Source organism: Canis lupus, chromosome 4, assembly GCF_003254725.2.
Source record: "Canis lupus dingo isolate Sandy chromosome 4, ASM325472v2, whole genome shotgun sequence".
NCBI lineage: Eukaryota > Metazoa > Chordata > Mammalia > Carnivora > Canidae > Canis > Canis lupus.
In genome coordinates this window covers 22,448,928-22,475,212 of record NC_064246.1, presented here as the reverse complement: position 1 = coordinate 22,475,212, position 26,285 = coordinate 22,448,928, and the positions used below count along the sequence as shown (strand labels likewise).

At 55.8% G+C, this 26,285-nt stretch overlaps 2 protein-coding genes across 5 annotated transcripts in view; both read right to left on the bottom strand.

The window, feature by feature from the left end:
- SLC29A3 (solute carrier family 29 member 3) overlaps positions 1 to 7,519 on the bottom strand; it is a 40,607-nt gene extending 33,088 nt beyond the window's left edge. The window contains exons 1-2 of one of the 3 annotated variants that reach the window (XM_025434691.3): positions 7,405 to 7,519; positions 3,920 to 4,221 (exon numbers count right to left, since the gene is read on the bottom strand). In XM_025434691.3, coding sequence (XP_025290476.1) covers positions 3,920 to 4,219 — 300 coding nt within the window. In that variant the 5' untranslated portion in view covers positions 4,220 to 4,221; positions 7,405 to 7,519. Of the gene's footprint in view, positions 1 to 3,919; positions 4,222 to 5,533; positions 5,623 to 6,950; positions 7,193 to 7,404 lie in introns of those variants that run through there. The other 2 variants (XM_025434692.3, XM_035715252.2) reach the window with 2 other exon arrangements.
- An 11,111-nt stretch (positions 7,520 to 18,630) lies between these two features.
- UNC5B (unc-5 netrin receptor B) overlaps positions 18,631 to 26,285 on the bottom strand; it is an 80,684-nt gene continuing 73,029 nt past the window's right edge. For both annotated transcript variants that reach the window (XM_025434278.3, XM_025434279.3), the window contains 4 exons: positions 24,904 to 25,053; positions 24,106 to 24,270; positions 23,128 to 23,309; positions 18,631 to 22,304 (listed from right to left, as the gene is read on the bottom strand). In XM_025434278.3, coding sequence (XP_025290063.1) covers positions 22,139 to 22,304; positions 23,128 to 23,309; positions 24,106 to 24,270; positions 24,904 to 25,053 — 663 coding nt within the window. In that variant the 3' untranslated portion in view covers positions 18,631 to 22,138. The remainder of the gene's footprint in view (positions 22,305 to 23,127; positions 23,310 to 24,105; positions 24,271 to 24,903; positions 25,054 to 26,285) is intronic.

Here is a 26,285-nt window from a genome sequence, read left to right as displayed (position 1 = left end):
CTGAGTTTAGTGGTGGAGGCATGCCCATCTGTGAACTGGGTACTCTCATCATGGATAATAACACTCCCACTACATGGACCAATTTTGCAATCATCTGTCCATCTAAAGTCTCTGTGACATTCTCTACAGCCCTCGTTCACTATGTGACTTGAGGCAGCTTACTGAACCTCTCTGAGCCTGGCTTTTTGTCTAAGCCAACAGTTAATGAGAGGCGAGTTTAACACCCCCACCAGCACAGCAGGCACAGAGTCGGGCTTGGAAGACGGCGGCCGCTACGGCACGGCCCCACCTTTTTAGAGCAATTCTTCCCTGCTCATACTCTAGTTTTCTGGGCTCTGGGCCCAAAGGCCTGTGGTGGATTTATTCACAGTTCTTATTCCAGGGACTAGAGACAAGGGGGCAGGTGAGCACAGGACACCTTCTAAACCATCCCCAAAGCTGTCCTGGGCAGAAGGGGAGAAGCCTGGGATGGGAAGTGACCTTGAAAGTCACATCAACAGGAGGGGAAGGGGGGGTCTGTACCAACATTTCCGCTCAGCCCAACCCCCCAGCCAACAGTATCAGTCCCTGGGAAATAATAAAAGGAAAGTACAGGAAAAAACCAGCATCTAGACACACAGCTAATTGAGTTGCAGGTGGTGGCTAGAGACAAACGCACTTGACTCCTCCCCCTCCTTTCCCCAAAGTGGCCCTTAGGGGACAGAGCAGACCAGCCACCTCTTGCAGGGAAATCAAGAAGAGAGTGGGAAAGAACTGGGGAGGTGGGTGGCAGGCATGAGGAATTAGGCAAAGAAAAATGGCCTGCAAAATGCAGAAACACCTCAGCATGCTTGCTTCCCAGACCCGGCCCATGAATCGAGGGGTGACAGGTCTCTCATCTCTGATGCCAAGAGCCAGGAGCTCCGGGCAGCCGCAGGTACTACATCTGCACCTGCCAGCACTTGGAAAGAGGCAATAAAGCATCGTAGCAGGGCCTGGAATGCTAAGTGCCTGCAGCTGGGAAGGGGCCTGCCTTGCAGCGAGAGCAGTTCACCGCAGACGTCCTCCGTGCGATGCCCCACTCCTGGGCACCGGCCGGGGCTTCCTCTCCTGGCCTGAGCAGCCTGCTCCCGGAGGCCGAGGAGATGGACAGGGGAGGGGACAGGCCAGATGCACACTCGGCCCAGCCCTGGGGGCTGCCCTGGCCGGGTGCTGGCCCAGCAGGGATCTTCTGGACGAAGCCCAAGCGGGCTGGGTAATTTACCGAGGCTGGCAGAAGCTGGGATGCTTGAGTCACTGGTATATAAAAGTGGATCATAAAGCACCCCAGCTAAGCCAGACGTCTGGAAATACACCAGGGCCACATGCAGCTTGGAAGTGTGGGCCCCATCCCCCAAGTGATAATAATGATAATAATGTTTGTACAGCACTTACAGTGGCGGTGCCAGAACCTGTTCTCAGGGCTTTGTGTGCATATTAATTTACTTAATCCTTGAAGCAGCCCTAAGAAGCTGGTGGTAGTAGCATCCTCCTGCTCTATACCAGGAAAACGGGGCAGCACAGGCCGGAGAGCTAGGCACCAGCCAAGGCAGGATTTGAGCCCATGTGGTCTGCTTCCAGAAGCCATGTTCCAGCTCGTGTCTGTCCGACTCTGCTGGGCTCATCAGTCACCTTGGGGGGGGTGCGGTGGTACATGGTAGCCTGCAGCTCCTGACTCAGCTGGTCTGGGGTGGGGCCCGCATCATTAATAAGCTCCCAGGTGACGCCGGGTCCAGGGACCGGACCTTGAGTAGGAGGCTCAAAACTCCTAGACCACCCTCCTAAGTATGACACCTCTTGGCTGTGGAAATGGCTTTATGCCACACTGCTCTGGCCCTGGGGGCATCTACGAATCCCCAACGCAAACAGGTCTTGGCAGGGCATCAGAATCAAGGGGCTGGGGCCAGGGGAGGGGGCATGAGGTCCTAGAATACCCACATCCCCTCCTCACCTTAGCTTCATTCAATCAGAATCTCCGCAGTGGGGCTCAGATACAGATTAAAAAACAAAACAAAACAAAAACAAAAACAACTCCCTGTGCGATTTCAGTGTGTAGCTGTGTACAGTCCCTGAAACAGACAACAGGGCTGCTCCAGTCAGTGTGTCAGGTTTATCCCTACAACACTGGGGAAGGGTCTTTGGGGTTAGGTCAGGGATTTCAGATAAGGGGTGGTAAGCCACTGCCTGGGCCAGTTGAGGGGTATGGCTTGGGTCTGCTAGGGTTCTGTCTTCTTGTCCCCTGGAGGGGAGGGGCATGTTTTCAGAGACGCCCACACTTTCCCCATCCATGAGCGGACACCAGCCTACTTCAGCTGTGGACACTGAGGGTCCTGATAAAGATCAACCAAACCCTTGAGCCCTCCTCTCCACCAGGCCCTGACCTTGGCCTCCACCCTGTCTTCCACCTGCCCAGCCCAGTACTAGCAAGAATCCTGCTAAGTCAAGTTATCGAGAAGCCCTACCGCTACCCTCGTGATCTCCGACCACCCTCGCTCTCTGAGCAAGTTCCTCATCCCCCAGCCCCAGTGTGCGTGCCCTTGGCCTGCCTTCAGACAAGAAACCCCCCTACCCTTGATGGTTTCTCTTTCTTCCATCCACTGAGCTCTCACCCTGCTCCGTGGCTATAAATCCCCACATGTCCTTGGAGTATCTGGAATTGAGCCCCATCTTGCTTCCTTATTGCAACAGTCTCGACTAAAGCCTGCCTTACGGTTTAACAAGTAGCAGAAGGATGTTCTTCCTTAAGGCTGCCCCCTTCTCCCCAGAAGGAAAAGTCACGCCCTGGAGTGAGCAGCCCCGGTGGCGGGAGGGGGCTTGGTGCCTTGGTGCCATGGCCGACCAAACACAATGCCACTCCTCAGGTTGGCATTTGAGGCCTGAGCAATGACTTCAGGGCCCAGGGAATGATCTCATACCTTATTCCTCTCTTCCATGTACCCCACATACAGGAAAAACCCGGTGCTTCACTGCCCCGCACACCCCTGAATGTCCTGCCATCCTGCCTCTGCTCAGGCTTTTCCTCCCACCTGGAAGTTCCTCTCCCTCTAGTCCACCTCTAGCCACCACCCCGCCCCCCAGTCTTCATTCCTCCCCCCTACTGCCCTGTCTTCCCCAACTGTACAACCTCCCATTTAGCTGTTCACGCAGTTCTCTGGGATCACGACCACATCTAAAGGCTACATTGTGCAGCCTCCTTTGCAGCTCCTGCGGTCACATGACTGAGTTCTGCCCAATGCCAGGTAAGCAGATGCCATGTGTGTTACTTCTAGGAATGTTCTTATGCCTCTCCTTCTCCCCTTGCTGTGATGGTTGGAGCTCCAACAGCCATCTTGGACTGTGATGTGATCTTGAACATGGAAGCTACACATGGCAGAGCAATGAGGTTCCTGACCACATGGAACATTGTACCAGCATTAAGCTGGCTCCTCCAGACTTGAACATGAGAGAAAAATTAACTTCCATCTTGTTTTACCACTGGTTTTTGGAATTTTCTGTAACAGCTGAAGTTATTGCTATTAGAGCCACCTTTTCAAATCCCTGGAGTCATGAGCTCTGGATTATCGGGTTCACCATACGACAGGGCCCAGAATCACCATTTGCATCTTCTGCCCAAGTTAATAGTAAGCAGGCTGAAGGCTGCAATCCTGCCTTACCCACTTCCATCTTCCCTGCCACATGAAGCATGAGGCTTCATCACACTCCACACAAAGCACATCTCAGGACTGAGGTCTTTCTACTGTGCTCCAAGACAACACACTGATTTGCATCCATATTCTCAGCATGGTGCCTCCCGGAATGGTACACCCAAGTACAGTTGCCCTTCACCCTGTCTAGGCCGCTTGCTCCCACCACCCTCTCCCACTCCCGGGGTCCCCGGCTCCCAGGACAAACAGGCCCTTACCAGGATGTCTGAACTTGTGGGTTCCTCCCCTGCGGCTGGGTTGGAGCAGTTGCTGAATTTGAATACCCAGTACTCCTTGGCAGTGATAAAGAAGTTCCATGGCAAGAGGCCGCCAATGCCCAAGCTGAAGAAGATGATGTAGGCACCATTGAAGCGGTCCTTGGGTCTCTGCAGGCTGGGTGGTGGGCGGTCCAGCAGCTTCTCGAGCAGTGCTTCCTGGTCAGCTCGGAGAGAGCTGCTTGCAGGTCTGTAGGTGGAATTTGAACTGTGACGGTAGTCATCCTCTGAGGCCATGGCCATTCCTGGAGCAGAGAGGAACACAGGCAGGGCAGGTGGTCAGAAGCTTAGGCTGGGCACGGCTGGGGACTCACCCATCCTACAAAGCTGACTGTGCCCTCATCCTGGGTCATTAAAGCATGGTTAGAGAGCTTCAGGTTTAAGGATTAGGGAGAAAGACAAGATACCAACTGTAAGTGACCAAAGGATCACCCCTGTCCCTGTGGAGGGCAACACAGGTTGCAAACAAGTTGTGGGCTGGCCAGGTATGAGGCAATGTGGCACAGTGGGACCTACGGCAGTGGATCCAAAAGGGTAAACCTGATCTCACGGCATTCAAATTTTTGTGTAGTCATAAAAAAAGGAATTAGGATCCTTGATTGGCAAAGAATGTTCTCCAAACTCTTTTCAACTTTACATGAGAAAAAGTAAGAAGCAGGCAAGTGCACAGAACATGTTACTATTTGCACAAAAAAGCAGGACAGGGCTGGGTTGGGTGGCGAAAATACCCTCTGAAAGGACACACAAGATATTTCAAAGAGTGGTTGCCCCTGGGGCAAGAGGCTGGGTTCCAGGGGGAGGGAGGGGTCTTCACTGCCTACTCTTTGTGCCTTTTGAATTCTGAACTATGTGAAGGTATTATGCGCTCAGAAATAAAACCACAAATAAAAATAAAGGCATTCAAATTAAACAACAAAAACACCTAACACCATGGTGTCTAGAGCCGCCTTCAGAAGCCAGTTTGAGAGATCTAATAGTCCACTCCCTCATTTAATTTCTGGGAAACAAAGGTCCAAAGAGCAGAAGGCCGCAAGCCTGGGTCTGCAGCTCCTGTCGGGGTCCCCACCTCAGTCCCTCACATCCCACCAGGAGACAGCCACTCCCAATCTGTGACAGCACCTAAAACTATCTGAAATTTCTGGGTTGCTAGGAACTACTGCCTACATGACCTTGGGCAAGTCACCATGCTCCTGAGCCTTGATTTCCCCATCTGTAAACCTAGGGAGGCCTTTTTACAATGATTATGTAACTGCAGCTGGCTGGCAGTGCCTGGCCCATGGTAGCAGCGGCTGCACGAACGTCAGCATCTTCCCCGCCATCCTGGGCTCGTCACCTGGCTGGCTGGCTGCTGAATTTGGCTGCAAAGTAGCATGCCTGCTTCCGCGCTCTATATATCACCTAGGACATGGCAGCGGCTTGATAAATGGGCAGGACTTCCGCAGAGCTGAGGATGGGACACTGGAGTCTCTCCTGCTTCCCTGCCCCTCACCCCTCTCCCCCAATACATCAAGAAATCAATGTGGCTCAGCTCCCATAGGAGGCTGAGCCTTAACTCACAGCATCAAGCCAGGCAGAGCCGGACCCCTTTTCTCTGGGGAGATGGGAACACCCTGTCACACAGGCACAGAGCCCTCTCTGTTATCTCAGGAGAGCCTGGCGACATTCCTTGGAATTAAGCAGGACAAGAATTAGTGCCTCCTTTTTTCAGAGGCAAAGAATGAAGCCTTGAAGGCACCTGATTTGCCCCACATTCAAACAGTAAGAATTCCCAATAGCTAAAATGAAATCCAGTGCTCACGCAACGCCAAGGTCTGCGCCTCACACTTGAGCCTGACAACCGCATCACGTGATAGGGAGTACTCTAAGACTCATTTCACAGGTGAAGAGTGAGGCTCAGAAAGGTTCAGTCATTGGGCCAAGGTCACACAGCTACCGAATGGTAAGGACGAGGTGACACAGCCAAGCAGTCTGAGGCCCATGCAGGAGAGGAGGCTGGCTGGCAATGTGAACCCATGTCCACTGGCTCCAAGTACAGATCTCCTTCTAGAAGGCGTCACAGACAATGAGCTATGAGCAGAGGGGAAGAGGATGCAGAGCAACCCTCACCAATGTTTGCTGAATGAACAGACTCTGGGTGGTCAGGATAGTCTCTCCTATGGGGGCAGCATGTACCCTGGAGTGGGCAGGCAAGAGGCTGCCAGACGCCCAAGCATCCAAGCCGGATGCACCTTCCCTGGCTGAGCAAGAGCTCTTTCCTAGCCCTGTTCCAGGGGAAGCCCAGCACTAACAAACTAACCAGTGTGGGCATACAGGCAACATGCCTGTGCAGGTGCGCGCGCGCACACACACACACACACACACACACACAATTTCTCAATTAGTGTTTAAAAATGTAAAAATTATGACCCATGTAGGACAAGAGACAAAGGACCAGTGGTTCTTTCCAGATGCTCCAGCTACTGGGGTGGGTGCAGGGGCCCACGGCGCGGTCACTCTGGCCCACTCTCATCTCCAAGTATCTATTTGTCCAGGACCATTCAGCCTTGACTGAGCTTCTGAAGAAGGAGCCAGAAATTTTCTCTGACCCGGGTCACAGGCCAGGGCATTGGAGTGAGCAAAGTCTTATTACTCTTTATAAAAGCTGGCTGCTGGCTTTTGGATTAAAAAGAAAGAAAGAAAGCAAGCTAAGGAAGAGGCCTGGTGTCGGCACCGGCTGGCTGTGGCCCACTGCATACTCCTCCGTCACCTGCAGGACTTGGCCAGGCTCGGCTCTGCTCCCTTCCTGGGTGACTGGGGGGAAGGGGCAGCGCCTGCGGAAAGAAGCAGAAGTGTGGGGTACCAGGGCTGGTGCAGACCCCCATCTGGAGCTGGGGGCTGGTTCCAGGAGGTTTCTGACTCTGGCTTAGTCCATCTCCGCACTGTGCCTCCATTTCCTCATCTGTGAAATGGGGGTAGGGGAGCTGGTGATGCTAACCTGTGGGAAAGCGCTGCTGGGGACACAGGGTACCACCCGGACAGAATGGGCTCTGGGGTTGTGGGCACCCCCAGCCTCAGACTGCCGCAGTCCGAACTAAGAGTCACCAGCTTCTGGGTACTTTGGGCTGACTCACGGTACCCAGGCCCCCCGCGACCCCGCGGTCAGGTCCCGCGCCAGGAAATCCATGAGGAGGGGCAGGAGGCGGGGAGAGAATCAGGGGCAGAAAGGGCAGAGCGACCCAGAAGGGGGAAGACTGGGGCGGGGGGAGGAAGAGGGGGGACGACGGGGAGGGACTGGGCCAGAGGCACCGCCGTCCAGGGGCTGGGATGCCCGGGGAGGGCGCCGGGTGTGGGGGGGCGCCCCGGGGGCGGGGGGGGAGGGGGGCGCCGAGGCGCGCGAGCCCGGGGCGCGGCCGGGGCCTGAAGAGCGGCCGGGTCAGGCCCGCACTTACTGTCGCCGCCGCCGCCGCCGCCTCCCCGGCCGCCCGGCCACCGCGAGTCGGGGCTCCGAGGGGCCGCAGGCCGAGCTCCGCCTCCCGGCCCCGCCCAGGGCCGCCGCCGCCCGCGCTTCCCGGTTCGCACGCCCTTCCCGGGCCGAGCCCCGCGCGCACGCGCCCCGCCCCCGGCCCCGCCCCGGCCCCGCCCCGGCCCCGCCCTCATCCCCGCCCTGGCCCCGCCCTCGGCCCCGCCCCCGCCCCGCCCCGCGTGCACGTGCCCCCACCCCCGGCCCCGCCCCCGCCCTCAGCCACCCAGCCCTGCGCGCAGTTTCGGGGCTGCCCTGGGCCGGGCCAGCGTCGGGAGCCCTTTCCTTGTCACCGCCTTCCGGAGGCTCACTGGCTGGGGCAGAGGGGGCGCTGGGCCCGGGGCGCCCCGGGTCCTCAGGACATCCCGCCAGGCCCCCCGCCCGCCCCCAGACAGTCCTCTGAATGGCAGGCCAAGGGGCCACCCTTATCCGACCCTCTGGCTCTCTCTGCCACGCCCCTTACACCCACCGTCTCCCTCTGCCCCTCCCCGCCTCAGGGGCAGGGGTGCAGCATGCCCTTTTCTTTCTTTTCTTCTTCTTCTTTTTCTTTTCTTTCTTTTTTTTTTTTTTGGTATTTTTTTTATTGGAGTTTGATTTGCCAACATATAGTATGACACCCAGTGCAGATGCCCCTTTCACAGCGGGAGGCGCTGGGCTTAGGGAACCGGGGGAGCTGGGGTGCCCAGGCCGGCCTGCGCAGCCCTCACCGTGGTGCTCTTGGGGCGGGGGCTTCCTTCCTTGGACAGACCTACCGTGTGCCTGGCCCTGCAGTGAGGACCTGTGATGTCCTGCTATGAGAAATACATACCTGGGAAGCACCTGGCTGGCTCAGATGGTGAAGGGGGGGACTCTTGGGTTAGAGTCAGGTGTGATCTCAGGGTCCTGGGGCCCAACCGGGCACCAGCCTCTGCACTCAGCGGAGAGTCTACTTGAGATTCTTGGCCCCTCCTCTCCCTCTGCTTCCCGCCCCCCCTTCCCACACACTCTCTCTCTCCAAAATAATTGAAAAATCTCTATGTAAGTGTTAAAGAAAGAAAAGCACAGGCCCCAAATAGTCATTCAGACTGAATTCCCAAACCCCAGCGTACTACCCACACTAAATGCAGTTTCAACTTCCCCCAGAAATGTGGCCTTACCTGGTCAGTCAGGAAATAATTCTTTCCAGCAGCACCAATGAATTTGTCTCCTGGGGTCCTCTCCATCCCATCCCACCCCTGATAAAAGATAAGACAATCCATATGATAAGATATCTTGCTTTTCCCCTAACAAACAACCTCCTCTGAACAATCCTCTCCCCCTCCTTTTTTTTTTTTTTTTTTGCTAAAAACTTTCTTGCCTCCATCCTCCATCTACAACTTTCCATTTTGTACAGTGCCTTGGAGTGTACCTCTCTAATGGCTAGATGGGGTGCTGTCTGGTCCGTGAATCATTTAATAAAGTCAATTAGATCCTCAAATTCACTTGGTTGAATTTTGTTATTTAATACTGCTCTGTGTCCAATTCCTGACATGAGAGCTTTTAAAACTCTTGGGATTTTCTGGGTAGTAGGGGTGATAAAACAAGCCCCTCTCCACCACTCCAGGGATTATACAATTCAGGAGACTCTTGCTAGGCCCCTGCGTAGCTTCTGGATGGGGGCGGATTGTGCCAGAGGAAGCAGCCACAGGATTACAGGTTGGGAGTTTCAGCACCACACCACCCCGCTGGGGACAAGAGGGCCTGGAGACTGACTTAATCACAACGACCACCGAGTTAATTAATCATGCCTATGTGCCTCTGTAGAAACCTGTAAATGATAGGGTTCAGAGAGCTTCGGAGTTGTTGAACACATCCACTTGCTGTGAGGGTGGTGCACCTCAACTCCACGGGGAATGAAGCCCCTTTCCTTGGGACCTTGGACCCTGTTCATCTGTATCCTTTATAATAAACTGATACCAAGTTAAGTGTTTCCCTGAGTTCTGTAAGCCATTCTAGCAAATTATTAAAACTGGAGATGGGTATTGTTCCTACAGGTTCCTACAACCCCCCACCTCATAGTCAAGTTGGACAAACGGGATACCCTAGACACCCCATACTTGTGACTGGTGTCTGAAGTGGGGACAATCTTTTTTTTTTTTTTAAGATTTTATTTATTTCTTCATGAGAGACACAGAGAGAGGCAGAGACACAGGCAGAGGGTGAAGCAGGCTCCCTCCAGGGAGCCCGATGCAGGACTAGATCCCAGGACCCTGGGATCATGCCCTGAGCCAAAGGCAGATGCTCAACCACTGAGCCACCTAGGTGCCCCTGAGTGGGGACAGTCTTCTGGGATGCCAGCTGCAGGTAGTGAGTGTCAGAAGTGACCTGACCTGTAGGAGCCTGGAAGAACTAGTTGTTGTTGGAGGTGGGGGGGAGGTGCGGCAGCGGGAAGCTCATACATTTGGTGTCAGAAACGTTGAGAGTGAAAATTGTGCAGAGGCCCAAAGGTAGGAAGGGCTGGGGTCTTGTTTTGGAGGAGATTATACCCTCCTGGGTGAGGCAGAAAATACGGAGGACATTGGAAACTCTTGCAGGGGTGTGCACAGTGTGGTGGGGGCATTGGTGGGCAGGTGATGGAGGTCAGCAAACTGGGCACCTGGCCACCCTCACTGTGGCCTCCCATCCTTGTTAGCCCTATTCACAAGGCGCAAGTCCAAGGCTGGTAAAAGTAAGTAGCTGGCCCAAGGTCACAGGATGGTGGAGCCTGTATCTGCCCCCCGACGTCTGACTCGAAAGGTGTTACCTGCTTTTGCTCCACCACATGCCCCTCCTAAGGGCCTGGAGGTGGGTAGGGTAAGAACTAGGCTGGAGGGGAAAGGGTGGGGGGTGTCCCGATCTGGTGGAGGCCAGGTGGTAAAAGAACTCATCTGAGGCAGAACAAAGGAGATAGAAGTTTATTGACTATACTGCAAGGGAGCAGTGGGCAGGAGAGCTAAGGAGAGACTGTCTGCTAGAAGGCGGGAAGCTGGGGGGCTGCATAAGGGGGACAGTGAGGAGGTTTGGCAAACGTATGGAATTTTGCTTTTTTTGGTAACTGTGCCCTGTTTTAAGCAGCCCATTGGTCAACTAGGGCCTGTGGCTATTTCCAGGTGGGTCACCTGTTTGCAGGGATCACTGGGGGCCCTTCTACCCCACACATGTTACCATTGCTCAAGCCTGTGAGTGGCCTCTACAAAGGGTTTCTCAGGAGAGGTGACATTGGAGCAGAATCTTCGGTATGCCTGTGACTCGTGGAGGACAGCAGAGAGGACCTTCCAGAAGGAGCAGAAGGCTGAAGCAAAGGCAGAGGGAAGAGTGCTGACCTGTCGGTGGAGGGAGGGATGCAAGGCTCTGAGAAAGGGCAGGGACAGGAGTGGCCCTGAGAGCTGGACCGGGAGTGTGGACATCACCCTGCAGGCAACAGCATTCCATTCCATGGAACAGCATTCCTTAAGGGTTTGCAGGAGAGGGGAACAGGGCCCACCGGGGTAGAGGGGTGACTGTGATGATCGCTGATCGTGGGCAGAGCAATGGGTGGGGCCCCTTGGCTTCAATATCTGACTGATTCGTCCAGCCTAAGAAAACAGGTCCACCTTTTTTTTTTTAGATTTTTATTTATTTATTCATGAGAGACACACAGAGAGAGGCAGAGACACAGGCAGAAGGAGAAGCAGGCTCCCCACAGGGAGCCTGATGCAGGACTCGATCCCAGGACCCCAGGATCACGCCACTGAGCCACCCAGGCGTCCCAACATATCCACCTTTGCAAGGTTTTAATTTGGTATCTTCCCCCTTCTGGGCCTTGAACCATCCTGGCTCCAGCCCTGCCTCCCTAAGCCAACCGAGTCCGCACACTTTGTAGCACCCAGCCCAGGACACGTGGGCCTTACCCGAAAGGAGGGGAAGGCATGGGCAGGAGGGAGCTGTGGGGGGCTTTGGGACACTGTCTTGGAGGATTTGGAGGGCCTGTGTGGTTGTTGGGGGGAAGGGAGACTTGCCTTGAATCTGCGCTTGCTCAGCAGGCTGGATGTTCCATGTACAGATCGGGACAAACAGCCAGATTCCCCCGAGATGCTCCTATCCTACGCACTAAGTACAGCTGACAAAACAGCCACTGTCCACAGTGAAATCACAAAAAACCCCAAAGGGCTGAAGACCTCCCCAGATGCTGTCCCTGATTGGGGTGGGGGGGCGGTGGGAGTCCCTCGTGCTGTGCTTGGCCTCCCAGGGCTGGGTGGATGTTTTTAGGAGATCCAGAACTTAACTTGGAGCAATTCTAGCACAGAGTAGGTGGCCAGTGAGCTGTCCTGATGCCTGGCCAAGAAGGGGGGTCTTCACGGAGTTCTTCTCTGGCTGCCCCCCACCTCTCTCCTGCAGAGACCCCCTACTGGAGTCCCATGTACAACACCATGAGATAGGGACACTAGTTGGCCTCATTTTGCATCTGAGGACCCAGGGATACAGAGAGTGTCTTGTTCAGAGTCACACAGCTGCTAAGTGGCAGAGCCAAGACTCAACACCTCCAGAGCCCGGTCAGGGACATCATCAAAGGGGGTGGTCACACCAGCTCCCGGTCTTATGCTAAAGCCTGCTGACCTGTAGGCGGATAAGCAACTGGAAGAACCTGCATATTCACACAGCGGGGTGGGTGCTGAGGCCTCCAGGCACGGGGTTGGCAGGCCATCTTGCGACCGTGCCCTGCCACTGCAGTGCGTGCAGGAGGCCGTGCTTCCTGCCCCCTGGGCCTTACTGGGCCCCCAAGCAGGGCGCATGGATCCTGGGCGACAGGGGAACTGCCGAGCTTAATTCTCTGCTCTCATATCACCGGTTCAAACCCGCCCTCTGACTCTAACTACCTCTCCTCTGTGTCCCAAGGCTCCCTCAACCCTAAACCGCTTTTTAAAGATTTTTATTTATTTATTCATGAGAGACAGGTAGAGGGAGAAGCAGGCTCCCTGCAGGGAACCTGATGTGGCACTCGATCCCAGGACCTCGGGATCATGACCTGAGCCCAAGGAGACGCTCAACCCTGAGCCACCCACGTGTCCCCCATGGCTCCCTTTGGGAGAATTCAGGGCCTCCTGGAGATTCCAGCCCTTGGCCCCTCAGTCTCCCCTCCATGCATGGGGTACCTTTCCCTCCACCCTGAGTCAGCTTAGATCCCATGGCCCATGGCTGCAGGAGCATCTTGGCAACGCCCCGAACTCCCATGTCGCTTGTCTCCTAGTAGCACCACTGGCCAACCCTGGATGTGTCCACCTACATCTGAGTAGACTGAGCCTTGATGGAGAAAGTCCCCAGTCCCCAGCTGGCAAGCGGCTCCACTTGGAATTCATGGTTACCAACCTGAGATGGACTGCAGCAGTCCCGCGACATGTCTTAGTTCCTGCTTCCTCCTCCAGTCACCTCACACCCCTAAACACACCCCCTCCTGAGACGGTCTTGCCTCCTGCCTCCTGCTTGATGAAGACAGCAGAAGCCACCAGGGAGGAAGGTCCTCACTTCTCAACGCGAAATCCACCCCATCAGCTTTGGGTCCTCTCTCTCCGGTTACAACAGGGCAGCTGTCCCCCTCCATGGGAAGGGGACGGGGTGGGATCTGGAGCCAGAAGGGGATCAGACCCAGCCCCCATGCTCAGCACCTCCCGGTTGTTGGGGGCTCTCTGCCTCCCCCATCCTGTGAGCTCGACCCACTGTAGCTCCCCTGTGGGAGTCGAAGGGACAGAGGCAGGCCGCCTGGAGGCAGAGGGAGCACAAAAGGGCAGGTGGGTGCTGAGCTGGGCCACAGGAGGACCTGGAAGCCTCAGGACGGAGGAGGAGCGGCTCCAGGCTGGAGCATGAGAGCTGTTCCCAAATCTTTGAAAAGCTGTCAGGGAGTGTAAGACTTAGACATACTCCTATGGATTGCTGAGGGTAAAATTAGCCCCTACAGTGAAAATAAGTAAGCATCCAATAAATGCCATTTATTATTATTCTTTTAGTAAGTAGTGTGTTCACCATCTCTGGAGGTAGTCAAGTGGAGTCTGGACAAGCCCCCATCTGGGCTACGGTGGAGGGAATTCTGGTCTCAGGTGAAATGGAGGAGGAGATGATGGCCAGGGACCCCCCACCTCTGCTGTCTTAAAGGTCAGCAAAGTGGATCCCGGTGAAGCCCTGCAGTTCTCAGGGACAGCCTCTGCCCACTGTAACCCCCTTGGGTAATCATGATATTTACTGGTCTGAACATTGGGCATCTGTCCCTGGGGACCTGGTGGTAGGGGAATTGTAGGCACCCCAGGGCCTGGCAGCTAAGCCCTGCCCTGGGGTTCGTCGGGCAGTGCGGAAGCTCCTGGGAAGAGGGCCAGCTGAGGCCACCATCCCACAGAGGGATGCAGGAGGGGTGCCGAGGCAGGGGGCCTCTGGGCAGTCTGTAGCGAGGGCCAGGGGCTCAGAACTGTCCCAGCCAGCACACCCCTGAGCCAAAGCAGCTCTGAGCCTGACCCTCCCCTGCTTCAACGCTTTTCTAAAGCCCACCACTGCCCAGCAGATCCCGAACTGGGTGGGTCTCGTTTGACCTACATGGTGTTTGAAAACTAGGGCCAACAATTAGCCAAATGGAACAATCTCACATACTAATCCTAATCCTGTTTTCTGTTTTCTAAAAGCAGAAGGGTAGAGCAGTCCTGGGCACTCACTCCTGCCCGGCAACCATGAATCTGAGCCAGGAGAAGGCGAGGGCCTTCCCCTCCAGGGGGCTGTGTGGCCTCCAGTGAGCTACAGTCTCCACTACTCCCTGTCGCTCCCTAGCGTGCTGAGGCCAAGCGTGAGAGGCCATTTATCCTCCTGTTTCACTCAAGTAGAGATCCACGCTGCTAACGAAAGTGGGAAGCAGGCAATATGCTAAGAAGGTCTTATGTTCCAAGAACCCGCCAAGAGGACACGTTTCTCTGTGAAGTGCTGATACGGCTTCTCTTATTCATATAAGGAGCAGCCTGGATCCTAGAGATACTTGCTCTTGACCCAGGCCTACCGACAAAGCCCTGAGGCTGACTCCAATGTCGAGGAACAGATCTGCGTGAGCCAGGAGTGGGTGGCTTATGGCAGTTGGGTCAGCATGGCCCCTCTCTCCCTCCCACACTCCCAACCCGATCCTTCAATCCCTCTGCAATGAGCTTTCTCAGAGCCATACCTATGGCCATGCAGTTCCTGCTACCTGGTGGTTCCTTAGACCCCACCCTCTACCTTGATCCCCACCTGTCTAGACACCACTAGCTTCCAAGGTAAGACCCAAGGCGGGCCAGCCGGAATGACCCCCACCCCATCTCCTTGCTTGTACCATGTGGGTACCCATCCCAGGCTGGCTGCTGCTCAGTCCCCGTGTACTATGGGAACTCACTTTTTGCTCCGCAGTGAGCTGCTAGAGGGCTGTGTCCAGGTGTGATTTATCGCCCAGCACCCCTTGTGCTGTGCCCATCTGTGGATTAGATCAATAAATGTTGGTTGAATGTCCAGGTATCTTAGGCCCTCTCCTTGGGGAAGCTTTTCTAGGCCGAGGAGCTGGGATGGATAGACTCAAGCTACTTGCAGTGAGGCCTGGGCTGGGTCAGGCCCTCACGGCTGCTGGAACAGCACAGACTCACGGGTGCCCCCTCCCTGGGATTACCCCCATCTCCTGGGTCACGGTCACTGAGAGGTTGCTAGCCCCCACTCCCACAAGCAGACACACCCAGAGAGGGCCCCGAGGCCATTTCAGTACCTGCGGCAGGCAGCAGCCTTGACATCTGGCCTATTACCTGCTAAGGGGCGTCAATCAGTGTGTTCTCTTAGAAAGAAGTTTCAGAAAAGAAATTGCTGCAAACTTTCGCCTAAAAGCATCTCCCCCAAAATGCATACTTGAGAAGCTCTGGCTCAGGGAAAGTAAACACACTGTTCTAAAATATCACTGTCCCGGGGCGCCTGGGTCGCTCAGTCAGTCGGGCATCTGCCTTTGGCTCAGGTCGTGATCTCGGGCTCCCTGCTCAGCAGGGAGTCTGCTTCTCCCTCTCTCTCTCCCCCTCTTCCTGCTCATGCTGTGAAATAAATAAATAAATAAATGAATAAATAAATAAATAAATAAATAAATAAATAAATAAATAAATAAAATCTTTAAACTATCACTGTTCCAGAAAGCCCTTCTCCACCCCCAGCTTGGTCAGTGGCCTCTCTGAGCTCCCATGGCCCCCTTGTCCCCTGGCTTCTATCTCTGGGTTAGGCCATGGGCTCGGAGGGCAGCGTGTGCCACCCCTCCCCTGTGCCCCAGAGTGATCGACAGACACAGTGTGCTGGGTGAGCCGTGGAGCCACACTCTGTGCCCCGCCAGCTTGTGTTTGGAAAAGTCAGGACTGGGGGGCTCCAAATCTCGAGCTCCTCCTGTCCCTGGAGTGTTGAAGGCAGGGCAGGGATTGTGGTTGAGGACAGCCACCCAATTTTCCAGGACCCAGTGCTAAGAAGGCTGGGCTCCCGGTGTGGGATGCCTGTGCCCAGTGCAGAGTGATGGGTTGGCTGGCAGCCCTTGCCCGGTGGTGCTGAGGGAGGAGGCCGGGAGGGAGAAAGGAGTTGAGAGAGGTTGGCAGAGGCTGTGAAGGGAAGGGGTGTGGAGGGCAGGCAGCCGCAGCCCCCAGTGGCCTATGCCAGGCATTCCATGGGCTTTAGTTAAACAGGAGGCTGGAGTTCGGAGATGAATGGGTTGAGCCTTAGCAACCCAAATGAGATAGAGACCGTCTTAATGACAGCGGTGGGGCGGGGGGGAGTTAGGGACTTCCATGGGGACATCATTAAGGGAGCCTGTTATCCTGTGGGAAACACAACGTCGGCAAAATGAATTTCCGAGCAGTTATTGGAAAAATAAAACTATTTCATGTTTGTACCTCAAGGGGTTGAGACTCTTGGATCAGATCCATTATATTTAAATATTTACATGTACAAATATATGTTTGTATTTGCATAGATCTTCCTGAGAGGATATATAAAAAAAATGAACCAATTGCCTCGGGGAGGGGGGGCGGGTGGATTGGGGATAGGGAGGGAGCCGGGGAAGGGATGGTGAGACAGAAGGAGGGGCCTCTACTTCTCACCTATTCTTTTGTTCCTTACAATATTATTATTATAATTTTTTTTAGCCACAGGCATGTATCATGTCTTGAACTAAAATGGGTGAGGGTTTGGACAAATTTGCTAAACAGAACTGGATGAGGTCTTCCTGTGTGTGATCTCAAGCCCTAGGCTGGGGTTGGAATGGGTTTTCTTATGGCCCCTAGTGGTGGAGGGGGCCAGCTGGTGCCCGACTCACACCCAGCAACCCCTTCCTGGGCAGCAGCTGGTGGCCTGAAGTCCACTGGCTGTGCCAGCTTCGTCACCTCACTGCCCTGCTCTATCTAGGGCACCTCCTGCGGAAGCCACTTGGCTATAGGGTCAGAACCAGCCCATTTACTGCTGGCTTCTGGTTTTTCCTGTCACCCCTGGGTCTGTGATAGAGGAAGGCCCACCAGGTGGAGCTGTCACACCCCTACCTAGAAGCAGGACCCTCAAATTATAGAACTACACCAGCCAGAGGGAACTTACAGACCAGCATATCCAAGGCCCACATTTCATGGATAGGGAAACTGAGGCCCAGGGAGCAGTGACCTGCACAGCATCAGAACTAGAACCTAGGTCCCTGTGCCCTAGGCCAGAATTCTTTGCACCCAACAAGGGGCAGGTGGCAAGGAGAGGCCCTTCTGCTTAGGTAGTGGGCAGAGGGTAGGGGGTTTTAATGGGCTTCCTTGATTCCTGGGGGGACACTAGACAATCTGCCTGTGTGCAGGGGCTGCTTGTAGGAAATAACCGTCCCACACCTGACTCTGCCCCCTCCTTCCCTACACTGCTGCCTCATCTCAGGCTGTACCTCCCTTCCCTTCCTACACACACCCCCAGGGACAAATGTGAATGCTCCAGGTACCCTGGGTCTCCAGGGAATGATGACCATCTCAGGGGTGGGTCTGTGTGCCTGCATGAACAAGTGGGCATTGACCGTCCTGCCTGCCCCACTGGGCCACAAGCTCCCAGAGGACCTAGCCCACATGTGCTCCCTACCCCTCGTGGGACAGCCAGGCGACACCTGGCACACATCCCAGGGCCACAGGTCTCTGGAAGTCAGAGCTGGCAGGCCTATAGGTACCTCACAGCTCAGGGCATGGAGGTTAAAAAGGGGTCTATGGCCAAATACATCGGGGACACACTATAATGAGGACACCAGCTTCTTCTCTCAGGATTTGAGAGTCTTTCGTGTGCTGATGGACACTGTGGGTCTCCACTATGAGACCAGAGGGTACTTTCATGCCAAACCTCAGATATCATAGAATCCACCACGAAGCAGACACGGCAAGCTACAAAATGCTGGGAGTGGACTCAGTTCACATAGGGAGGCTTGACGACCAGCTAACAGGGCCCCTGCCAGTCGTACCACACCTGTGTGCAAAGCAGAAAAATATGCCCCTTCAAGATACTTCCATATGTAGGAAAATTAACACCAATATGTTGATTTTATTAGAACAAACCTTTACTGCCACCTGCTGGAAACATCTCATAGTAAACACACAGGTCTACAACCTGGGGAAAGGCACCATTCTCCCCTTTAGCTATGGCACTCTTGTCCAGTGTGTAACCTGCCCAACCATGCGTAGTGGCCTTGGGTCCAAAGTTATGTGATCCCAGCCCACCCATCAATCGCTATCTACGTGCACCATCGTGTTCTAGGTGAGTGCTCTAAACTGACCTCTCAGGCTCAGCCCTTCTGCATTTCTTGGAGGCAGAAAGGGATGCTGGGGGCTTCAAGCCCACCTATCACCTGGCCCACAGCAGGCTCAAATGATTGACTCCTGAACATGTTCTGTGAATGCTTATGCATTAATGTTGCTGATTGGGGAGCAGGGATTGGGATCCAGATCCATCACGGACTCTAACTTGCTGTGTGACCACAGAGGAGTCCTATCTCTCTCTGGGCCAGCTTTCCCTTCTGTAAAATGAAGCAGTAGAGCTTGATCCTTTCCAAGAGCTCAGAGAGCTCTGACTGGTGACCACCCGATCCCAAACCCATGGAACTTTGAGAAAAGCAAAATGGGTCATTCCACTCACTGCCAGATAGTTAAGAAGACACCATGAATACAACTGCAATTTTTTTATTAGACTAGGAAATATAATTTATTTTGTAAAAATTAATTTTGTTACAATAGGAATGCTAAACTTTATTTACAGGTTGAAGTTTACAGAACAAACGGCGGTGGGATCGGGCCATCCCTGCAGCCCTACATCCCCGGGACACATAACCATGTCCATGGCCCAGGCAGGGGGTCCAGCCCTTTGCCCCCAGGAGAGCTGCTCCCTGCACCCAAACTCCTGGTCACCTTCCCTCAGGGGGCATACTAAGGGACCTGGCTCAGCTGCCTGGTTGCTGGGGAAAAGGGGACCAGAGGGTCCTGGAGCACCCAGGAGCTGGGGGCCCCCGCCACGCCCTCAGGAGGACCCCTGGCCCGGAGTTCTGGAGCCCGGCTCACTGCAAGAGAAGGCAGAGGGGGAGGCACGTAGAGGATACGTCGATGGACCCTGTGGACTCAGAGAGGTCACATGCTCACACCTAGGTGGGGGCATGTTCCTGGACGGACACCCTGATGTGCCTGCAGACAAAAGCACACGCACAAGGGCACACCCATGCATGCACGTGCAGACACGCCCCAGAGATGAGAGACACATAAACACCCACGCGAGGCCCCTGCAAGCCCTGCGGGGGGTGGGGGGGGCCCTGGTCTGCCCCTTGTGGGGTCCGTGGGCCATGTAGGGAGGCCTCTAAGGTCTACAGAGGAGGAGAAATCCTGATCCTACCCTAAGGCGGGCCGTGTGGGATAACAGCCACAGCAGCCTCAGCAGAGGGCTGATTGGATGGAGCCCAGCCAACCCTTTCCAGGCGTTTCTTATAAAGCCAGGCAGTTCGAACCCTCCCAGGAGGCTCCAGCCTATTGGTTCTGTGCCCCAGGCCCCGGTACACAATTTCTGAAAATCAGCTAAGAAATGGCACGTGAGCAGCTGGCCTGGCCTCATCCACCAGGGGCTCCCTCCTGGGTGCTGAGCAAGCCGGGCAGAGAGGAGGGGCATGGCGGACCACGGCCAACCTCCCCCCACCAGCAACCTACAGTGGCCACGTGTCAGGACCCAAAGGGAGTCAGATGGTAGCTGCAGGTGTAAAGAGGAAGTGAGGCCCAGAGAAGGCAGTCCTATGCCTGGGGTCACGCAGCAGGCTAATGGCACAGCTGGGGCTGGAATGTGCTGGTCTTTGGACCCCGGGCTGCCCGTGGGCACTGTAGGGACTGACGGGAAGGGTGCAGCGGCATTGCTTAGGCTGCTCCCACAGCCGTGTTGCCACACAGGCTTGCACAGCGCAGGCTCGGAGTCATCAGGGACGCTGAGCCCACGGCGGTGGGCACCTCTGGCAGGAAGGTTCGCTGCCTTTGAGGCAACACCACAAAGGCACTGGAGTGAAGAGCTGTTGCTGCCCAGCCCCGAATGCAGGCCTGGCCCCTTCAGCGGCCCTATACAAAAACTCCTCTCTCGAACCCAGCCAGCCTGTCTGCCCGTGGCTGACCTAACCCCTGGGAGGTAGGTAGGTGGTTGAGAACCCCCATAAGCCCCAGAGTCCATGGCAGGGACACCAAATGGGACTGGAGCCCCCAAATCTGCTTTCCTCCCAGGAGACTAGACTTTCAAAGGCCAGGATATGCCCAGGCTGGTCCCAGCAGCTGCTCACGGGCAAGCTGGGCAAGCCCTGGGGTCAGTGCCCACCCAGAGCTGTCCGGCGGCGGGGGCTGGCACTGCTTTGCTCCGGGTGCCAAAGAGGAGCGAGAGGCCTGTGATGAGGCTCTGTGCCAGTTCTAAGAGCCTGGTCGCAGCCACTGTTAGCTGGTCAACAAGGGACCTTGATTTGATGGCCCCTTGGACATGCTGGAGCAGGCTGGTGAGGGGGTACTGGCCCCTCCCCTCTGGCAGCCCTGCCTGTTCACAGCTCACTTCAAGACCTCCCAGACTGCAGAAGGAGGCCGAGACCCGGGCTGAAGGTGCCAGTGGGGGTCAGAGCTGGAAGACAGCCCTCCCCAGGTGCTCGTCCACTGGGGCGGGCGTGTGGAACAACACAGCCAGGCCACCTACCTCCCGGCCTCCCGGCCCGCAGGGCTGACTGCTGACACGGTCTTCAAAGCCACACCGGGGCCCAGAAGCTCAGGCTTCTGCTGTTAGAGGCCTTCTCATCCATCCCTTCTGTCTTATGGATGAACCTCCCCAGCCAACTGAGGCTCGGGGGTGCCGGGCAATGGGTGACCTGGCTGGTCCCACCCTGGGGTGAGGGAGAGAAGTGTCCCCAGGAGACTCTCATCTTCCCTCCCCTTTCCCATCGGCTTCTTTCTCTGCTTGGGGCCCCACCTCTGGGCCCTGTCCCCTTCTCCGGGAGCCCCCAGAGGGGGACACTGGAGACCCTGTCCCTGGCTCACAGCTAGCACGGCCTGCCCACACTTTCTACCCCAGGGCCTTGTAATCTGCACTCCCCAGGGGCCCAGGGAGCCTGTGGGGCACCTGCCTGGGGAGGTAGGAGGACGAGATGACCCCACCCCACTCCAGACCTCAGGGCTCCTTGGCTTTACAGATTCGGCATCTGCTTAAGATTTTAGAAGGAAACGTGGTACCATGGCTAAAACCCCATCTGACCCTGTACAACTGGGGAAACTGAGGCCTTTTAGGAATTAGTCTAAGACGGAATCATTAGCAGCAAGGTGTTCCCTGTTCTGTCTCTCTCTCTCTCTCCCTGATAATCTCACACACACGCACACACACTCACACACTCACACGCTCACTCCTGGCCAGAACCGTGAGCAAGCCTGCACTCACCCGCACTCAAGAAAAGAGTTTTCTATTTTTTTTGTGTTGTTTTTTTCATTTTCTTTTTTTTTTTCTTAAAAAGGACTTATCCAAATATTTGGATAATAAATCATGTGCGTTTCCTAAGAAACTGGGTTTTTCTTTTCCCTTGTGGTTTTGGCGTTGCTCTTTTTTTCTTCTTGGAGCCTGACTAGCGGCCTGAAGTGTCTTTCTTCCCTTCCTTTTCCCTTTTGCTTTGGACAGGAGAAAGCAGTTCGTCTGAATTGTACTTGACTCTTCAAAGAGGAAAACGGTGTGAAAGGAGAAGGGGGCTCGGGGCGGGGTGGTGGCGGGGAGGGAGACACCAGGAACTGAGGAAGAAACTGGAAGGACGCAACTACGACAAAGGTAACCCAGAACTCCCAGGGTGGAGGCGGCCTGGTGGGGTGGCAGGAGTGGGGAGGGCTCCTGCCCCCACCCACCCAGCTGCCTCCAGAGGCCTCATGGTGGTTCCTGCGTGGAGATCTGAGGGCACGAGGGACAGCAGGGGGTGGAGAAGAAGCACTGGCTCCTCCAGACAACAACGGAGTACATGGATTTGCTAAGGCTGGTCACGGTCTGGGAGTGGGGCGAGGTGGGGAGGAGGGAGCAACTCCGGCTCTGAGCTCTGGGGGGTAGCGGAGGCTGCTCCACCTCTCAGGAGGCTGCCCGGGGCCTCCTTGCACCCGCCTCCTGCCCACCCTCCCAGCCCACGGTTCTGGTTCCGGGGCAGCTCAGCAGTCCCCGTCAGTGGCCATGGCCACCAGCATCTCACTCTTGCCCATGTCCTCCAAGGCACTCGCCAGGCTGTTGAGGTCCCCGTCGTCCTGCTGCAGAGCTTCCCAGAGGTCCAGGATGACACCCGTGGGGCTCGCTTTGGTGGCAAAGTAGTTCAGGTACCTGGCGGAGGGAAGGAGGAGGCCATTGGGCTCCCCAAATACCCAGCACCTCCAGGGAGCTTGGGAAATGGAGAGAGCACCGGGGGAGGTGGGAAGGCTCCCATAACCCTAGCCCCTCTGTTGGGGGGCTGTGTGGCCCTGGTCAAGCCACTGCTCCTCTCGGAGCCTTGGCCTCCTCATCTTTAAGATGGAAACAGTCTTGCTCATCACCATCCGTCATCACCGTTAGCACTACCATTGAAAGACACCAGCCCCCCGGGAGAGACTGTCCGAACCCAGCATTGCATTCGCTCCTCCTCCCGCTCCTCCTCCCACATCGTTCCCTGATGGGTCTTGCCCCCCACGCTCTCCTGAGAGCAGGAACAAAGCCTTAGACTCTTTGTGAAGCCCATCCATTTCCAGTAAGGGGTCTTGCATGTGGCATCTGCTCAACGCAGGTGTATCAAAGGGTTTCTCAGAAAGTATAATGTAGTAATAAGGACTATCATTGCCATTATATTTATCCAGCATTTTAAGTTCTCCAAAAGGGCTTTGACACCAAATATATACCCCTGTCACTTGGCAAACATTTGCAGAACACCTGCTCTGTCCCGGGCACGGGGGCACAGATGGTGATCACCTGGTTTCACCCGATCCCCACAGGCCAGCGCTCTGAGCATGGCACTCCTCAAAGAATGGGCTTCTCAGATTGAGCACACCCATGCCTGAGCTCCCGATCTACCCCAGATGGAGGGATCTGATCCTGGACTGCCAGGCTGCCTGCCCCACCTGCCCCTTGGGGACCCAGGGAGGCTGGGATGGGGCGGGCCTGGCCTGACACCCACCGGTCCATGGAGAGCTTCTGCGCCAAGAGCCGCCAGTCATTGCCCCGTGAGTTAGGGGCATCCAGGCTGTTGCATATCTTCTGGCGGATGGACAGTGGAATCTTGAAGGCATAGGGTCCCAGCTGGGTGGTGACTGTGCTGCCAGGGGCAGAGCAGAAGGTGTCCAGGGAGCCGGCAGGCGTCTGGAAGGGGAGGGGGCAAGGTCTGAGAGGGGCCGAGGGCTCCCCCACATGCATAGTAATGGCATCTGCCTCTCAACCTTCCTGCCCTGGGTCTGTGCAATCACAGAGGTTCTGGTCACTCCCCACATCCTGGGAAGGCTCCAGCTGCTCAGTCAAAGGCCTCCTCCCCTGGAAGGTTAGCTTCCGAGGGCCTGGGCTGCATGCCCAACCCACAGCCCTCGGGGCGTTCCATGCTCATGCACTGTCCCAGGCTAATGCTGATGCAATCTCATGATTACAAAGCCACAAGGAGCCTCAGCCATGGTCTAATCCACACAGACCCACTTTTACATGTGTGGAAATGAAGTCTAGAAAGAGGAAGTGACTTGCCCACGTCACATGCCAAGTTAGGGGCAGACTTGCGTCTAGGCCCATAGCCAGCGCTCTTTACGCTGCACTGCAAGGAGGTACTAGCACTGGGTGGACTGGGTTTTGTTAAACCTCAATCTGGATTTATAGGGAGGGGAGAACCATAGGCGTGAGCCAAGTGCTGACCTGATCCCAGGTCGGCGGTATCTGTCCTCCCTAAAACCTACTTTCTGATTCAGTGAAGTAATCTATGTTGCCAAGCACAGCACCGGGCACTCGGTAAGTGGTAGCTCTTAGCAGAACATGCCCAGGTCCCAGCTCAGACTTGGGAGGTGAAGGGGACAGAGCTTTATGGGAGACAGCATTCCCACCCAGCCGGGGGAGGGGGGCACGGGGCTCTGAATGCTCCAACCCCTGGCCCCACAGAGTTGGTGTCCTCTGGCCTCACCTCTGCCAGAGTGGTGTGCAGCTGGAAGATCTGGCCCTCCCCTTCCACCTGCCGCACACAGATCTTGCAGGTGAGCTCTGTGGAGGCCAGGCTGTGCCTCTCCAGGGTGAAAGTACAGTGCAGGGCCTTCTGGCTGCCGCTCCAGATGTGATAGAAGGGGATCTCCTGTGGGAGGGGCAGCAGGGTCAAGGATAGGAGGCTAGCCTGCCCTGCCCTCAGGGAACGGAGGCAGAGGTGGGAAAGAGGCCAGCCTCAGGGAGTGCTGGGCCCTCTCAGGGGGCAGTGTGGGCCTCTCCAAGGGCCCTTCAGCTGAGAGAGGGGGAGAAGGCACAAGCCTGGATCCGTGCATGTGTGTGTGTGTGTGTGTGTGTGTGTGCATCTGTGTACACATGTTCAGGTATGTCTGGGCTGGAAGCCTCATTGTTATGTGGATTGGTGTGGGCACAGGGATGTGACCATCCAAGATTGCTCTGGACAGTCTGCCGGGCACAAACACTCTTAGAGGTGGTAAGGCCTCCTTGAAGATGAGGTGTATAGACACTGGCATGTGGGAGTGTGTGACGGGGTGGAGGGGAGCCTGGCTGCCAGTGGCACCGAACTTGGGGATGTGCCTAAGGATGACTGGGAGCCTGGAGAGTGGTGTGGGAGGGAGGCAGAGACTCGGGGAGTGAGGGGCAAGGCTAGAGGAAGGAGGCTGGGCCAAGGCTTGGGGGTGGAAGTAGACTTCTCTGGGCAGCCCCTCAAATGCTCCCCCTCCCCAGGTTCCTTCTCCCACAATTCCTTTGGCCCAGCCCTCACCTGATACTTGGCCAGCAGCTTGCTTCTCCAGTGGGCGTGGGGGATGTCATGTAGAGAGAGGCGCAGGTTGTGGTAACTGTCTTTAAACAGCAGGGGTTTGGGCTCCTCCACTAGATAGCCTCCCAGGGTCCGCTCCAGCTCTAGCACCTCCTGTGGGCCAGGAGGCAATGGGAAGGGGGAGCCCATCATACTTGGCCAATGGGTTCTTCCTGCTGCAAGTTTGGGGTCTGGGGACACACGCGGGCAAGGGAGCCAGGCTGTGATACTGAGCGCAGGCACCCAACTGAGCACAGGGCTGGGCATCTGCTAAGGGCTCAGAGAAGACATACTGTGTGAATAGATGGATGGATGGACAGATAATGGGACAGATGGATAGATGACTGGATTTATAGATGACTAGACAGGTGGACAAATGGATGGATGGGTAGATGATAAATGGATGGATAGATACAGACAGACGGGTGTACAGACGGATATACAAATGGATGGGTATATAAATAGAAAGACGGAAGGAAAGACAAATGGATGGTTGGTGATGGCTGGACAGACAGAGGCATTGCCGAGTGAGTGAGTATACAGCTAGATTGCCAGCAGGCGGGATGGATGATGGATGGACGGACATATGGATGGACAGACAAATGGGGACTGAAGAGATAAGGAATGCCATCAAGCCAAAATGTGGCAGCTTCCCTCCAGACCTCCCTTCCATTCTCTGACCAAAGCGGGACACTGGCCCTGCTCCTGTACTGAGAGATGGAGACCGCAAGAGCATTGCTCAGAGCCTCCAGCCCATTCTGGGCCTTCTGGAATTTCAGGCCAGCCTGGCCCAGCAGAAGACACTCACTCTCCTGTGAGGCCTTTACCCTTTGTGCTGCCTCAGTACGCAACTTGTAGTCTGGGACAAGTCACGTGAGCCTGGGAGATAGCAGCTAGCGGAGACCACAGACCGTGGAGCTACAGAAAGGGCCTGGAAGCTTCGCAGAGCAGTGGATGGAAGGAGAAGGTTTACACGGGGCCAAGGGGCGGTGTTTTTCCAGTGTTAGGATGAGCCTGAGGTCCTAGGAACTCAGGGGTGGGGGGCTGGGGAGGCAATGGACAGGGCCTCGGAGGCTGACGGGAGACAGGGTGGTACTAACACACCTGCCACTTCAGGCTCTACGTGCTCAAATCCGACCCCTTCACCTTTTCTGCCCTCCCTGCTCCAAACCACTCGCCCCAGCTGCAACCTCCTTTGGCCTATAGTGGGAACCTGGCGGTCAGCCCTGGCACCTCCCCTCTCCCTCTCCTCCAATCGGTCACTGGCCCTGTCCATTCTACTCATACAGTAGCCACCCCTGTCCTCGCTGCTGTCACTGCCTGCTGTCCAGGGTCCAGATGCAACT